The sequence below is a fragment of the Nannospalax galili genome, unplaced genomic scaffold, assembly GCF_000622305.1.
Source record: "Nannospalax galili isolate Female #2095 unplaced genomic scaffold, S.galili_v1.0 scaffold664, whole genome shotgun sequence".
In the NCBI taxonomy this organism is placed as follows: domain Eukaryota; kingdom Metazoa; phylum Chordata; class Mammalia; order Rodentia; family Spalacidae; genus Nannospalax; species Nannospalax galili.
In genome coordinates, this window is record NW_008354274.1 from 4,659,962 (window position 1) to 4,676,751 (window position 16,790).

Consider the following 16,790-nt stretch of genomic DNA (forward strand, 5'->3'; position numbering starts at 1 on the left):
AAAAAAAAAAAAAAAAAAAAAAAAGCCAGGGTTGGAGAGATGGCTCAGCGGTTAAGAGCACTGACTGGCTGCTCGCAGAGGACCTGGGTTCAATTCCCAGCACCCACATGGCAACTAACAACCATCTGTCACTCTAGTTCCAGGGGAGCCAACACCCCCTTCTGAACTAGGAGGGGACATTGTACAACACAGGTGCACTTATACACGGGTGCAGGCAATATACATATAAAATAAAAACCAAAAATGCCTAATTTATAATAAATTTAAGGAAAAAGCCTTTTTTTTTTTTTTTTTAAACTTTGAGACAGAGTCTCTTCTGTCCCAGGCAGGCCTCAAACTTACTATGCAGATGATGATGACCTTGAACTCCTGCTTGTCCTGCCTCTACCTCCCAAGTGCTGGGATCACAGGTGTGCAGCAGATTCATGTAGTGCTCGGGATCAAACCTATGGCTTCATGCATGCTAGATGAGCACTCCACTAGTAAGCCACATCTCCAGCCTGGAAACAACCACCAAGGGACTCCTGTACTGATTCTTGATACACATCACACACCCCTAGAAATTCACATTGTAAGAATTCAGAAGTTGGCCGGGCATGGTGGCACACGCCTTTAGTCCCTGCACTCAGGAGGCTGAGGCAAGTGGATCACTGTGAGTTCAAGGCCAGCCTGGTCTACATAGCGAGTTCCAGGCCAGCTGGGGCTATTAGGGAGATGCTGTCTCAAAAAAAAAAAAAAAAAAAAAAAAAACCCTCAGAAATTGGGCTGGGCTGGGCTGTAGCTTAGTGGTAGGGTGCTTACCTAGCAGGTGCAAGACCCTGGGGTTTGTTCCTCTGCCTCCCCCCAATATAAACACAAATCAAAAACTGGGTGATAAGTGTTAAATAATTTAATAGTCTTAAGATGTGTGAGTCTCATCAGCAGTTTCTTTTTCACATTCACAGAATTTCAGCAGGTGGATCTGGCCACTAGGGCAGATTGCATTATTAGAAATGAGAAAGGCCCCCATCTTCCACATAACTTTAAAAACAGATACAAAGTTTAACTTTGTAACTTCTCCCTGGCCTGACCTTTGCCTGGTGCTTTTTCTGTCAGAACAGGTGTCTGCTGGTTTCTGGATATATCTGCCCATTTCCTATGGCATGTCCTGTGACCTTGTGATGGGAACCCAAGAAGAAGTTCGCTTTCAGGAATCCCAAATGAGGACACATGGCAAGCTTTGATGTGAATTAATAAAAACAAGAGTATTCATTATAAATTATAACAGTCAAGAAGTGTTGACAGCTCACCTAATGATCTTTGGAGAGACACGTGTCCAGCCTGGTGTCTCCAGTTCATGTAGGGAGCAGCACTGAGCGCCTGGCCTCTGGCTTCCCAGCAAACCCTCTTCTCTATGTAGCTTGAGTTCTTTCCTACTTGGGGGAGGGGCAGAAGAATTAGGAATCAGACATTGGGGATTCCCAGGATGAGCCAGCACAGGATTGGACAGTGGGTGCTGGAGCATCAGTGACTGTGCAGAGCTTGGGAGACTGGTGGAAGACTGGGGCAAGGAAGAGACAGGCAGGGAAGCAGGGGCCTGGGTGGGAGGCCACAACATCCCAGGGGTCTCTACAAGGAGGTTTGCACTGCAGGTGGCTACCTATTGTGGTTGTGTGTGGCTCCATCAGGAAGATCCTATAGAACCTGGCCAGTTTGTACATATAGCCACTGAGAAATTTCAACAAAAGAATGTGATTTGGGCCCCTCCATGCTTTGGGATTGAGGTCTCCAGGGGACAGAGGACAGAGCCCCTCCTGAGCCTGTGGCCTGCTCAGCCCAGGACCTCTGCCTGGGACAAAAGGTGTAAAACAGGAAGGACAGCGTCTACTTTAAACCAGGACAGTGCCTGGTCCTGTTTCCCCTGGGACTCTCAAAGCTGTACTTGACCATGGCCCCTGGGCCTGCTCACCCCTAGGAGAATTACAGTTGGCACCAACTGGCCGTGCTGCAGGCCATGCTGGGCTGGGAGCTTGAGGGTGAGGGCTCTCATGTCCTCAGCAGGCATTAAGTTTGTTGAGGCTGGGAAGCCTGGTGGCTTGAGCCTCAGACCTTCCCACCTGTGCACCTAGCTGAAGGGCAGGGAAAGTCAGGCTTGCCACTTTAAAGACGTTAAATTAAAACTCTACATTCAGAAGCAGCTCTTAAAACTAGTCCTGCCCATGGTTTATATGTGAAGAACTGGGATCACAGCTAGGGCCAACTACCCAGTGTATTTCCATAACTTTCTTTAAGACACATTGACTCTGTTGTTGCCATCTAAGGAGATGGAGTTTGCAGAGAATAAATAAAAATAAAGCTACTAACTCATAGTCTGAGTTCCCAAGAGGCCAGGACCAGCCCCTGAGGCCATGTAGAAAGGCCACTGCATACAGGTCACACAACCCTCTGCAGAGACAGGGCAGGGCCAATGATCACATGCAAGAGAGCTTTATAACTGGGGACCAGAGGGTTGCAGTTCTGTAATGTAACCCTAGGAAACTGAGGTGGCAGCAAGTGATGGCTTCGGGGTGGCCCAGGGTTCTGTTCATGCCCACACGTTAAAGTGGATGACTATCAAACAGGATGATAAAAGGCCCAGAGGCACCTGTGAGAAGGTGCACTGTGGAAACCAGCCAGGTAGTTGGATGCCAGTCCCCAGTGACCTTGGGAAGCCTCACCTCATTTCACACCATCCCACCCTTCCCTCCCATGGTTTTCTGATATTACCAGTACCCAGGGCCTCTCCCCCAGGGAGGTCTAGTTTGGGCACTAAGATCCCATAGCATTTTCTCCTCGGTTTGTTCACGTATGCATGTTGAGGGTTTGGAAGCCAGGCCTGTACTGGAGAGGATACTTCATGGAGAAGAGGCGCCAGGTGTGTATGGTGGGGAGAGGCCCAGTTCTCCACAGCTGCCTGTTACAACCAGTGCCTGGTGCTGCCCGCAATGCCTGTGTGCTATAGCACATCCAGCAAACACCATCCATCCATCCTTAAGCCATGACCTCAGTATCTGTGACATCCATTCCCTTGTACTGTTTCCTTCATCTTAATACTTGTCATTTTTCTAACACCTCTCTTGACATAAAAAGAAATGAGAATCGGGTGTTATGTCAAAATGAAGTATAAACATTGGCTTTAGATTTCCTTACATCACTTAGAAAGCCTGACACTGGGGAGGCCGAAGTCAGTGGGTGTGGACCTTGAAGAGTCCCTGCGGGAGACGCATACACCTTGAGGGAAAGGGGGTTAGTTGGAAGCAGCCTGTTCACACAAGGCATTCCTGCCTTCCACAAGGCAGCCTGGGCTCTAGGTTGACCATTTTGGAGAAAAACAGAAAACCTTGAAACACCCCTGTGCCATTCTAGCATCAACAAGGCTTCTTGTTGGGAAGAAGCGCCACAGCCCAAAGAAAAAGTGCTGTGTCCAGTTGAACTTGAGTCTCCCTGGCAGTCATCTCCTCCCTGGGCATGAGACCAGGAGGGGCAGCGAGGGCGTCTGCTAGGCCTGCGCCATCACCTGCTGTATCCCTGTGGGGTTGGGAGCACAGTGCTGGTGCCCGCACTGCATCTTCTTCACTAGCCGCTGGAGCTTGGTGGGGAAGGTCTTGTTGATATAGCGGTAGAGAAGCGGCATCACAGAGCTGCTTGAGAAGGCCAAGAACTTGGCCAAGTCCTTAGCGAGCTGCAGGACCCCCGGGTAATGCCCGTCTGTGGTCCTCCCCCGTGAGGCAAGCACCGTGTGCCCCAGGCTCAGATAGTAAGGTGTCCAGAGCCCAAACTGTGTGCACACGGTGGCCACCAGCAACCTGTGTACTGAGGGGTCTAGCCTGCTCATGTCATGGTCAAGTGGTGTGTCCTCCTTCCGGATCCTTGAGATGAGAGCCAGTGCATACAGCACAGCCAAGCCAGGCACCACATAGCCGATGAGCAGGAGGATGGCATCCGCTGCCTCCGTGTTCTGCATCCTAGCACACTCTGTGATACGGGAGGACACATGGCTGCATATGTAGAAGAGCAGGGAGGAAAAGCTGGTGAGCAGCGCCCCGCCCCAGACAAAGCCACACACATGCCGTGTGTTGTACACACTGGCCATGTAGGTGCGAGGCAGGGCCCGCTCTATATAGTAGTCGAGGCTGAGCAGAGCGGTGGAGTACATGGTCACCAAGGAGGCCACATTGAACAGGATGAGCAGCGTCACATGGGCCTCACTGCTGAGGCTCCACAGGGCCCACCTGGAGTGGGAAGGGCCCAGCAGATATGCAGGTGCCAGCGCCGTGAGCACCAACCCTGCCACAGCCATGTTCACAAAGTACACGTCTGGCATGGTCATGCTGTGCTTGCTGGTCAGGTTGGCCAGCACCAGCAAGGCATTGTAGCCCAAGCCCACGGGGACGCCTGCCCCCAAGTAGAGCAGTGAGAGGACCCACAGCCCCAGGCGCAGGTCCCGACACAGCGGCTCCTCGCCCCATGCAGTGCCGTTGAGCGGGCCACAGCTCCACATGGCAGTTCTGTGGAGAGAGAAGAGATAGTTATTCAGTGTTGGCAGACCGGCAGGCTCCAGGGAAGACCTCTGCCTGGTGTGTGTCTGCAGGCAGGAGTCCCCAAGCTACTGTGGTTAGGACTCAGAGGTGCAGGAACACTAGAGGCCATGGGGAGACTGCTAGACCCCATTTCTGTTCAGAGTCCTGAGTGACCCATTAGAGAGACTGCTATAGAAGATGGTAGAAGTGTGCTTATTCTGTATGCCCTGTGTCCTGAGTTGTGCCAGCCATGCCTGGGGTTCTTCTCCACCCCTAGACCTACTGCTGCCTTTGGGCACTAGGGGTCTTTTGGGGATAGAACTCACCCAACTCCAGACCACCTGGCAGTGCTGGGGTGCCCCAGCCACCAACCCCATGAGATTCCTGTCCCTACCTACTCCCTCTCTTGTGTAGCTGATGAGGTCGAAGACAAACACAGCTGATGCCTGGTAGGACGTGGGCCTACATTTACTTGGTATCAAGACAGAGCTAGGCATGTTGGTGCACACCCTTAATCCCAGCACTTAGGAGGCAGAGGCAGGTGGATCTTTGTGAGTTCAAGGCCAGCCTGGTCTACATAGTGACTTCCAGGGCAGCCAGAGGAACACAGTGAAACCCTGTCTCAAACAAAATAAAGGTAAAAAGGAGCAGGAGGGTATGTGTGTGTAGCACACAGTAGCAGCCTGAGCCAACACAAGCACATGTGTGAGTTGAATGTGTGTGAACTGTTATACACCTGTGACCTACATGCCACACTAGCAGGGCCTGGAATAGGCCCTGGTGTGTGCTCTGGTGTGTGTAGAAGTGGGAGGCTGCCTCTAAGGCCACTACAGCCTGGGGACACAGCATGCACTCTATTTTGCCACCATAAGGCCCTTTAGGTGGACTGGCCTTGTGGAGCTACTCCTGAGGTTTGTGGGTGCTCAGACCTGTCAGTCCTGGGAGAGGTGGGCAGCCTGGATCAGCCCCAGGCAAGGCATCCTTCCTTTCCTCCCTTGGGGTCACTGTCCATGGGGCAGTGCAGAGCCTGGGCTGCATTCTGTCCAGTCAGTCTTGACGTAACATTGACAAGTGGACCTCTAAGGTACAGAGACTCCCTCTTTGCTTATTCTTCAGGATGTCTAGTTCTCTGGAGGGAAATTTTAAACTGTAGTTTGCCCCAACCAGACCTCTTGCTCTCAGAATCCCAAAAAAAAAGCATCCTGGGCAGACACACGGGAAATGAACAGTCCTGTTTCCCAGAGTGCAGGGACAAAGTGAGGAAGCCGGGCTGCTGGTATTGGCTTTGGTCCTGCCTGCCATGGCCATCACTGGGAGGAAGCCCTGTGATCTGTGTGCAGGCTGTCCCCACTCACTCCACATGGCCCATGAGTGTGTACTGTGTTCTGGATCATGGCCGCTGGATCACAGGGGCTGGCGGCAGGGCCCTGGAGGGACGGGAAGACTCCTGAGGAGACTGGAGAGTTCCGTGCTTTAGTCTGCTCCAGGGGCAGTTCTGTTCCAGGCACATTGTGCATTCGCTCCCCAGGATCCCTGGATATCAGCCAGAGTCCTCTTCCTCTCCAAGTCAGGCATTCAGGGTTTAACTCAACAGGTGATGCAGGTGCTCTCACCATGCACATGGGAGGATGCTCAGGATAGTGTGCAGGCCTTGCCAGTGCCCCAACAGCCAGGATGGTGGATGGAGCGAGGCCCTGGCAAGCACACAGAGTAGCCTTGCCCTCTTTCGAGGACAAGTGCCTGACCCTTCTTTCACTGCACCCCTTTGTGGGGTGCTGAAAGCTGTCCACTGGAAGAAGTGTCTGCGCCAGTACCCTCCACCTGACCTACTCCTGGATGGTGCATCTTTGAGGTGCCTCTGTCACCTCCAGTCAGTGCTGTGGGGGCTGCTTTTCTGTGCCCTTCCTTTCTGTGGTGCCTCCGTGAGCTCTCACATTAAAGGCCCAGTGGCTAGCCATCTTCAGGCATGTTGGGTCCCCCAGGTTTCTGTTTCCCGAGTTACTGCTCTACATGACTTTGGCAGTCAGTGGCAGCTAAGCATGAGGCCACATTATCAGGACCTCATCCACCAGACCACAGGACCACATGTACCCAGGAAACACTGTTTTCAGCTGCCACTGTGAGTAGATATCAGTGAGCTATATCTCCACCCACATGCATTCTGTCCTCTCCTGGTCACCAGCCCACAGCGAAAGTCCCTGCTGGCCTGGACTTGTGTGGCATCTAAGGACCCAGGCTCTATGGACATGTTCCTCTATGGACAGAGGCTCTTCTGGGGACAAACCTCCTCCCCCAATACCTGAGAAAGGGAGGGTGACCTCTAGCTCACTCAGACCCCACGACTACAGCCCTGTGTTTAATTGGCAAACCTGCTTAGGAACCTGGACCCCGCTCTGTCCCTCTTGCTTTGTGCCTCTACCCTCTGTGAGGCTCCTGTTGGCTGGTGGCAAGTCCTCAGACTTCCCCTATTCCCCCTGGGCTGCCCTCCTTGTCCCCTGTCCAGCTCAGCCACTGCAGTGAGCACCAGGTCCTACCTTTATCGTGAGTCCCTCCTCCCTCTGTGCTAACAGCTCCAGATGCCTGCAGCCGGCAACATGGCAGGACCTGTGTGTCTTGGAAACCCCCAGCCACTCTGAGACAGCCAGCAATGCGTGTGAGTACTGCACGCGCTCCTGCCACACTTGTTTTCGTTGAGTCAATTACTGACAAAGTTGCTGCCTCGCTTGGCAGGCATGGTGGCCCCTCCCTATCTGTGTTTACTGCTGGTTTCGAGAAAGGAGAGGAGAGGCGGCACTTGGATGGGCCTGCCCTCCAGATCAAGTGTGCTCACATCCTCTGCTGTGCTTGGAGCTGGCTCAGGTCTAGCTGTGGCAGTCAGTTCCCCATCTCTGCCTGTGACTGTTCACAGAGTATCCAGCCCCAAGCAGGACCTGCAGGTCCTGCACAAGTAGCCCAGGTCCTGAGACTCAGGTTCTGAGACTCAGCGGGATTTAGTTCAGTCCTGAGTTCCCCTTTCTCCCTTGAGGAAATGAACTGAACAGACACTTGTCTGTAGAACTAAGGACAAAATAGTTGGAGCTTACCAAGAGTCTGCCATAGAGATGCTGGCTGCTTCCACTGCAGGCTCAGGGACACAGAAGACTCTTTGAAGGCACAGCAGTGGCACAGGGCAGGCTTAGAACTGAAAGACTAGGGCCTGGGGTGAGGTGGAGGGGGCTCTAAAATCTCCCACACGTGCATTTTCAGATGGCCATACATGTGCACTGGGGTTGGGGTGGGGTTGTCACAGGAGCAGACGAGAGCTCCAGAGCTGAGGCTCGGCTGCACAGGACTGTGCCTGGCAGGGCTCCTTGCACCACTGCACCTCCATGCAGCCCAATGGATACAGCAGCTGCCCAGACTGCTAATGCCCCACAGCCAGGAGAACTGGAGCAGAAGGAAGGGCTTAAGGCCCCTCACCCAGGAGGGCTGAGCGCCAAGGAGAGTCACGTGCTGCCTGCAGAGGCCTGGCCCTGGGTCTGAGAGCCTCTACACTGGGTGGTGGTCATCCAGTCTGGATGCGCAGCAGAGGGGCATGTTTCTTGCCAGCTTGTGGATGCTGAACACCTGATAAGCTTCATCCACCAGCTAGGGGTAGCTGTCATTTGTAATTTTCCTACATCTCAGGAGAACTTTAGTTTCAGGTGAAATCAACCAAAAGGTGTCCATTTCTATTCACCTTCTAAAAGTGACATTGTTTGCTCCTTATTACCCCATTGCTGTCCAGATGCACCAACTCCCAGCAGGCATGACTCAGAGATTCTGAGAACACCGTGGCTGCTGTAGAGTGGCTCCCTCCTAGGCTGGTATCATCCACATCAGGGGGTGTCCCTGGGGCTTGTGTTCCTGTGAGCATTCAGTGGGCCTGCCTGAGAGTGCTCCCTCCCATCTGCAGGTCTAGGCTGCAGTTCAGCTTGGGAGGTGGTGGGCTGGGAGCAGCAGAACCACAGTGAGCGAGCCTGTGTGCCTGGCGGCAGAGCTCTGGCCATGGGGCTCTGTAAGTCCAGCCAGTACCCCCATTATCTCGGGGTTCTGGAGTACCCCACAGGGAAGACTGACCTGTTGAGTCTGTGGGAGCCATGACCAGTGACTCAGTGAGTCCAGTGACCCCAAGTAAGCCGCCTCCCCTGGCCACAGAGGGTCTGGAGGAGACTTGCTCCCACGGGTGGGTGTTGGGGCCCTGCTCACTGGCCATTAGTGGTCTTGTCTCCCTACATCCTTACTTCTTTCCTGTTCCCCTTGCTGTTGGACTTCCTATAGGCAGGGAACAATAATCCGATGTCTACCCTCAGACCGAGGCTAAGCTGCCTTTCCAGTTAGCCAGGCTGCCTGGTAATTTATTTCCTGGGAAACTAGAGCACAAACCATAGAGTGGGAAAGTGGGAGGCTGGGGAGAAACGCATTGGTGGTCTCCAGAGGTGGGCTCTGTACCTGACATGGGATATCTGAGTTTGTCTGGTGACAGGGAGGTCCCACACTGCACAGAGACATGGAGACTGAAGAGATGGAAGCCCAGCATACCAAGCCCCACTGGCCCGTGGCATTTGCATGTCCTGTGAATTTTTATCTTCAAGCTCCATAAGAGATGGCAGCATCTGTGATCCAACTTCTAGGGCCCTGCCAACCGCTGTCAGCCCTTCTTCAGCAGACAGAGAGAAATGTTCCTTTCACCTTGGGAAGCCCCCCCACCCCTCCCTGTCACAAAGTACTGCCCTTCTAGTTGGCCCTTCTTCACAACCTTGAGGGCACGTTGTGTAGCCAGGAACTCTCCTCCTGCCCATGGTCCTCTAGCTGCCTTTCCCAGCACCCTCCTCCTCCTCTTCCTCATCCCACCAGCCCCTACTCCCCCCACCCCATCACACTGGCCAGTTCAGCTGCCTTCCTTCCATTCTTCTGGCCTTTCCTACCCCTGAAACCCTCCCCCACACAATCCCTGAGGCCTTGATGCCCACACCCCTCAGGCACAATCACACCTCTCAGGCCAGCCAGGCCCCCACCCCGTCTCTTATCCTCCTCCTTGGCCAGGGAACACACAGTCCTCAGCCAGGCTCTGACCTGAAATGTGACTTCCCTAAATGTGCCCCAGAGGACACTATAGCAACCCAGGCCTTCCCCTTCCTTCCCCACATTGCCATGGCAGCTGCTGCCCACTGACCCTCAAGATCTGGCCAACACATGGGACCCAAGCTCATCCCTGTCTTTGCAGGAGCCCTTATGTGGTGGGTCAGCAAGTACCTCAGCCCAATTATCCCCTCAGCGTGGAGCGGGCCTTGGAGCCTCCATGAAGACAGTGATAGCTTGCTCAAGCACAGGGCCCCTTGGCTGGGAGGGTGAAAAAGCTGGAGCCATGCTGGTTGTGAGTGTCCGAAGATTGTTATAGTTAGTTCGCTAGCTATTTCCCTTTTAAAATAATTCATTAGCCGGGTGTGGTGGCACATGCCTTTAATCCCAGCACTCGGGAGGCAGAGGATCTCTGTGAGTTCGAGGCCAACCTGGTGAATCCAGGATAGCTGAGGCTACAGGGAGACCCTGTCTCTAAAAGACCAAAAAAAGAATTCATTAATGATACAAAGTGACTTGCATGCCTTCATTTTTTGTTTTCTTAATTACATAAGAAAGTGAATGGGGGGCTGGGGAGCTAGCTCAGTTGGTAAAGTGCTTGCCGTGCAAACATGAGGACCTGAGCTCAGCTCTCCAGCTCCCATGTAGAAAACCGAATATGACAGCATACATGTCACCCTAACACTGGGGAAGCAGAGACAGGCAGACCTCTCCAGAGCTTGCTGTCCAGCCAGTCTAGCCAAATCCGTGAGCTCCAGGTTCAGTGAGAGATGAGAGACTGTCTTGAAAAATAAAGTGGAGAACAATCGCAGAGGACACCAGATCTCAAGCTTCCACATGCATGTGTACCCACACACATGTGCACTCAAACACAAATACGTGTGCACACCACAAGGCCGGATAAAGAGTCTTAAGATTCCAGTGTGTAAGTCAGCAGAGGACGAAAGGAAGGCGAGAAGGCCAGCCTCATTGGAGCAGAGGGGCCGGAGCGAGCAATGTAAGGGGGAAGAGATGGTCCCCACTCGGCTGACCCCAGGCAGCTGAGCCCCTCAACCCACTGTCCCTCCTCTGTCCCACAAAGCAACAAAGGGGGCAGTACAGCACGGATATCACAGAGGGCAGGAGTCAGCAAGGACCAGGAATCAGGACCGATGTGGCGGGGCTTTCTGAGGGCTAGAAGGCACAGACCTGCTGTGGGCCTGCTTAGGGTACTGTTAGACCAAAGAGAACAGCAGTGGGTGCAAAGACAGCTTCTCTTCCCTGCTCAGAAGAGCTTGGCCAGGGTGGCAGGCTCAGTGACACCACCAGGACAGAACTTGGGGCTCTGCATTCCTGTTTCTTGCCCAAGCCTCCCTGCTGGCTCTGGAATGACCTCAGCTAACCTGTTCATGAGCCTGGCAGAGGGGCTGGGTAATAGTGCTGCCTCTTGGCCTGGTGGGGCAGGGCCTAATTAGAACTTGGAGCTGAGCGAGCTGGTAGCCAAATAGTTGGTGGTTCTGTCTCCCCCAGAGTTACCACCCTTGTTGGGGTTCTGAGGACTTGGCTGTGGGGCTGCTGAACAGTCATTTGTGTCCAGTATCCTCGTAGGTAGAAGGCAGAGGTACCTTCCTTCAGCCCAGTTACCACCCAGAAAGATGCACTGTAGCTGTGCTCTCCATGGACTTCCTTTCTTCTCCCTTAGTCTGGACCATGCAGGAGCAGTTGAAAAAGAAAACCCTAGTCTGGCTCGCAGCCCATGGGGACCTGCGGGAGAGGGTCCTTGGCAAGAGCAGAGCTATCCTCAGGACTAGAAACTCCTGGAAGTGCCTGCTTAGGTCAGGTAGTTTCTGCTTTGCTCTGGGCCCTGAGCACCTGAGGTCTCAGGTTTCTTCCTGACCTCCCTAGAAGTTACCTTCAGGCAGTCTACTTTTGGGGGTTTTTTGTTGTTGTTGAGACCAGAGTCTCACTCTATAGTCCAGAGTAGCCTCAAACTCATGATCTTCCCTGTTCAGCCACCTGAGTACTGGGATTCCAAGTATTTGTGCCATGTATGGCCAAGGCACTCCATGACATCATGTTGCCAGCCAAGGGATCCCTGCTCAGAGTTTCGTACAGGGAGGTCTGGACAGGACAAAGCCTGTGATGCTGGCTCCATTGCATTCGACCATGTAGCACCTGGGGTGACCTGAAAGTTCACATGCCACAGAGGTTCTGCAGCCTTGCAGCAGGGAGCCACTGGTGTGGCTGTTCTTTTCCATAACTATGGCAAGGGCTAGGTTGGGAGTGGCCATCAGGCCTGAGTGACAGAATGGAATATCAACAGATGTATATCGGCTAGGAACCTGGGGCTTCTGTGTCCTTAATGTGCTATGGCAGGTGCTTACAGCAAGCTACCGCTAGTTTTAAATTGTATTATTTTGTTTTTTGGAGACAAGATCTCATTCTGAAGTCCAAGTTGGCCTTGAACTCATGCTCCTCCCTTGTCAGTGTCCTCAGTGCTGGGAGTACAGGCATAAGCCACCTTGCCAGACCCTAAATTGTGTTCTTACTTTCAGATACTGACGAGATCCCCAGCCTGATCCAGGCTATGGGAAATTTGAAAACGGGAACTGCACAATCAACAGTACGGCCTGCTGTCTGCCACAGATGGTGGTAGTGAGGGCAAGAACTCCCACCTTCCTGTGATGAGTCCTTCTGCCTACAGGCTGTGTCCCTCTGACTAGGCAGGCCATTTCCATCTTGTCCCTCAGATTCAGGGAATTCCTGGGCATGTGAGGAGGATTAAAGCACAGAGAGCCCTAAAGTCCGGGACAGTGGACACAGCTCTCCAGCCTTCCTGCCTGTCACCAGAGCAGAGGAAGCTGGTCTGTGACCTTTTATGCAGAATCTGTGTCAACTGACACATGGGAAAAGGAAAACAGAGGGAGGATGGGAGTGACAACACGTGGGCCAGGAGACAAGCCCCATGTGAGTCTTCATGGGGGAGGGTGCAGCCACCAGGCGAGTGTCCAGGAATACCCTCCAAATTCACTCTGTGGGCCTGGTGCACCCCATTCCCATGGCCATCAGGAGGGTAGAAGTCCTGCAAATGGGGCAGGCAGTCTGTCAGAGGGCAGAGGCTCTGCAAACACAGATGGCTGCTCTGGCTTGGAGCTTGATAATGCACAGCAAGCTTCCTGATATTTCTCTAGTATTAAACTATAGGGTAAATAATTGCTTTGCTGGCTTGTATTCACAGCTTTCCAAGGAATATGGAATTGGGAAGGAAAGTATGCTTCAAGGCCTGGTACTGTTTTGTTTTTCCTCGTCTTAAAATCTTGAGGCCCTGTGTACTCACAGTGGACCCCACATGGGGCTGCCTTGCCCAGCAAATGCACAGTAGTGGCCCTGCTCCTGTTTATGGTTGACAAGGACTGGAGGCCACACTCAGGCTGGCTGCTGGGACATTTTAAAGTGAGACACTAGCATCTTTTTGTATGTCTTATTTAAAAAGAACCTACATGGTCTTAGCTGGGCGTGGTGGTCATTGCCTTTAATCCCAGCACTCGGGAGGCAGAGGCAGGCTGATCTCTGTGAGTTCAAGGCCAGCCTGGTCTATATAGTGAGTTCCAGGCTAGCTGGGGCTACAGGGAGATCCTGTCTCAAAAAACCCCAAATTAATCAATCAGTCAATCCCACATGATCTAAATAAACTTGTTAAAAGTGAATTTCTGCAGCAACAAAATGACCAGACTGAATTAAAAACAGTGATCCCCTGTTGCAGTGGGTGGCCCCAGGAGGTACTGACACGGTGACAGTGGCGGCAGGCCCAGACCCAAAGAGTCTTTCAGTTTCTATGTGGCTTAAGCAGATTCATATAACACTCCATATTTCTTGCCTCAGTTCATCAGGAAATTCTGTCCTCTGTCGTTTAGGGGTTTTTCGCTTTGTGGCCTGATGCTCCCACAGTGGTGAAGCTGTCCTAAAACTGGGTTCAAACTGTTGTCTACCAGCTGTGATAGTACAGGCCTATTACCACAGCTACTTGGGAAACTAAGGGAGGAAGACTGTGAGTTGAAGGTCAGTCTGGGCAACTTGGAGAGACCCTGTCTCAAAGTAAGAAGATGGCCAGGGGCATGACTCTGTGCTAGAATCCCCCAGTGAGGGTCTGGGGGTGTGGCCCAGTGGTAGAATACCTGCCTAGAACTTCAGTGAGAGGCTGGGAGCATGGCTTGGGAGTAGAGCATCTGCCTAGAATCCCACAGTGAGGGGCTGGACACATGACTCAGCAGTAGTGTGCTTGCCAATTCCATCCTGGAGTGGGGGGGGGAGCGAGGAGAGAGCTCTCATTACAGGTCCTGGCCTAGAATGCCCCTTCCTTACTCCCTGTAAACCTGGCGGCTTTGTGGTGCACCCGTAGGAACACCTCTCTGACCACTCTCTCCACCCTCTGTCTGGCATGGATGACACCATCTTCCCAACCTACCATGTGGAGCCTTTGCAAATACAGAGGTTTCTCTGCTGTGCTGAGTGTCTGGCTGGAGATATGTAGAAGAAAGGACAGCAGACCTGGACGTAGTGCCCCTTGTACCAAGACAGTGGCCATACCCCAACTCCTTAGAGATCCAGATTTCTATCCAAATAGATTGCAAGGTGCCTGGCATTGCTTCCCGAGAGGGGTGGTGGGAACGGGGGCGGGGGGGTGAGAACGGAGACAGCATTGCCTCCCACCTGCAGGCCTTCAGCTGCTACACACCTGGAGACTTGGTGGGTGAGTTTTGTCAGAAGGTAACTGCTGTGCATCAGGAGACACTCAATTTGGGTGCATGCTTTAAAAACGACTTCTGGGTGTTTATTTCCTTTTGGAGTACTGGGCAGCAGCCTTGGCAAACAGTAGGCAGCTGTTGGAGCCACTCAGGAAGGCAGAGGCTGTGGCAGGCTCTCCATGCACACAGCTTGCACACACGGATGCCTGTAGCCTTCCCTGCGTGATAAGAAAGCTGTATGACGTGCGTGGTGGTTTTGATTCTCAGCCTTGTGCTTGCCACACTTCTCATTGCAGAGGAGGAAGCATGGAGCAGGCAGCCTGCCTTACTTAGATGCACAAGCAGAGAATGCTGCCTCTGCAGAGGAGCAAGCCTGCTGCCAGCTGCAAGAAGGCTGGATGGGGCGGGGGGGGAGGCTGAGACCCAGCCACCTCTGCTGAGAACAAGCAGGGTACCCACCAGAGCCTAGACTTTGTTTTCCTGGAGGAAGATGGGACTATTCTTTGCTCAGGGAGCTCTGGTTAACTTTGGCCTTTTCTTTCCCTGATGAATGTGGTTTGAGACTTTTTCAGACACAAGGTAGAAGAGGGAAAAGAAAACGAAACAAAAATCCTTAGAACCTCAGGGAGCAGACCAAGCATAAAGTCTCCATTTCAGACTGAGCTATAGATAAAGTCTCCATTTCAGACCCAGCATAGATAAAGTCTCCATTTGAGACTATGGGCAGGCACTCACACCATCTGGGCTCCCTCACCCCAGCTTTTATCTGGGTGTGGCGTCACCTGCAGGGAAGTGCTCAGAACCCCAGATCTTATCCAGGCTCTGGTGGTTATTCTTACACATCACTTCACATTTGTCTGATCACTACAGTTGCTTGCTGTGTTTTCTCTAGGTCTAATAAAATGGAAAAATTCCTAGCCACTTCCCCCAGTGGCCTTTGGGGCTCCAGGATGGACATTTGGGTGCACAGGATACCTGCCACACCTTGCTCTTCCCTGCTGCATTGTCTGAGGGGCTGGGGGCTCCCACACTTGCTCCCTCAGCAGGATCTCAAACTAGACATCAAATTCACCACTTCACTTTCCAAACTGAGTCTCCTCTGCTCTTTGAAGCCTCTGTGGTATTTGGAGTCCTAGGCATTTGAGAGCCTAGGAGCAAATGTGACCCAGTGCTGTGACCCAGCCAGCCAGCCCAGCTTTGGCCTTAGGGAACCAAGAAGCCTGTGGGTGTGAGGAAGTAACTGGGAGCAGTATGTAAGGAAAGCAGTATGCTCTGTTTAAGCACTTAACTGTGGACCTGTGATCTTCCACTCCCTGCAGTCATGGCCTTGATGTGCACAACACAGTGTAGTGTGTTTGGGTCATTAAAGGAGAGAATAGTTACCACTTCAGGATTCCAAAGGACATTGTCGAGGAGAGGAAGCCCAGGGAGCAGCAAGCCCCTCTTCCTGCCTGTGAGCCATGCAGTAATCTTTCCTTCATCAAGTTGGCACATGCCATTTATCCATTGCCACAGAGATATGCTCAGTCTACACATCCTGACCTCCATCCCCATATGCCTCTCCTTAGGTTTGGATGGCTGTCGCTTACCTTTCTGTCTTCATCAACCTACTCATGAGTTACTGGAACACTAAGTCAACTCTGACATTTACTTTGTATCCTAGAAGACCCCAGAGGTTCTGGTTTGGAGAACTCCTTGCAGTAGTTCTTTAAGGAGCTACTGGCAGGTCACCAGTAATGTGACAGCACCCTTGGTGTAATTAATAGTGTTTCTTTGCCCTCAGAGACACTGTCTGGTCCCCCTATGTATGAATGGTGTGGAGACATGGTGAGAGCCATTTCATTCCTGTGTATTTACACAGCCTCTTAAAGGCAGCATCTCCACCTTATCAATGCCTCCGATACAAGTTGAAGATGGGCAGTGTGGAGCTTTCAGGACAGGAGCTGAATACAGCTCTCAAGAAAGTTAATCAGGCAGGGCGAGCTAAGGAGGCAGGTGCTGCTCTGGACAGCGAATACTAAGTCACCCCCCGAGTTAGCAGCCTGCTGGGATCAGGATCAGGGTCTGCAAACTCAGGGAAGTCTAGCTAGTTCATCCTGTCACCTTCACCTGGGCTTTCTGGAGGCTCGCGCTGCCCTCCTCGGAGGTTTGCAACGAGTCTTTCCCCACCCTGTGACTGTCCGGGCGACTGACCAGTTTTGCTATCTCCACGCAGTTTCCCGAAGCTACAGCCGTCCTTAAGCAGCAGAAGGGACGCAGGCGGTAACCGGAGCGTCCCAGGAGAGCCCAACACTGGAGGCTGGCGGTGCCCGGCGCCTCGGCGGCCAGCAGACCTGCCCCGTCACGGGTTAATGACCGCGCGCCGGCCCTGGCCGCCCGCCCCGGCGCTGCCGCGGCCCCTCCGCACCGGGCCGGACCGAGTCCGAGG

General features: G+C 52.9%; 2 protein-coding genes across 3 annotated transcripts in view; one reads left to right on the forward strand and one right to left on the reverse strand.

Moving 5' to 3' along the window:
* CUNH7orf50 (chromosome unknown C7orf50 homolog) overlaps positions 1-16,790 on the forward strand; it is a 122,134-nt gene that overhangs the window by 75,402 nt on the left and 29,942 nt on the right. The gene's annotated exons all lie outside the window — the stretch shown is intronic.
* On the reverse strand, positions 872-16,734 carry Gpr146 (G protein-coupled receptor 146). Of its 2 annotated transcripts, none has more exons than XM_008851432.3 (2): positions 16,556-16,734; positions 872-4,526 (listed from the first exon to the last, which is right to left on the reverse strand). In XM_008851432.3, the coding sequence occupies exon 2, from the start codon at positions 4,517-4,519 to the stop codon at positions 3,518-3,520; it is 1,002 nt and encodes a 333-aa protein (XP_008849654.1). In that variant the 5' UTR covers positions 4,520-4,526; positions 16,556-16,734; the 3' UTR covers positions 872-3,517. The 2 variants fall into 2 exon arrangements, with proteins under 2 accessions (XP_008849654.1, XP_008849655.1); XM_008851433.2 differs by lacking the exon at positions 16,556-16,734 and adding an exon at positions 7,073-7,499.

What these genes read in the sequence shown, in the direction of transcription:
- Gpr146 (XM_008851432.3), bottom strand. Translation starts at nt 4,519, where the DNA reads ATGTGGAGCTGTGGCCCGCTCAACGGCACTGCATGGGGCGAGGAGCCG.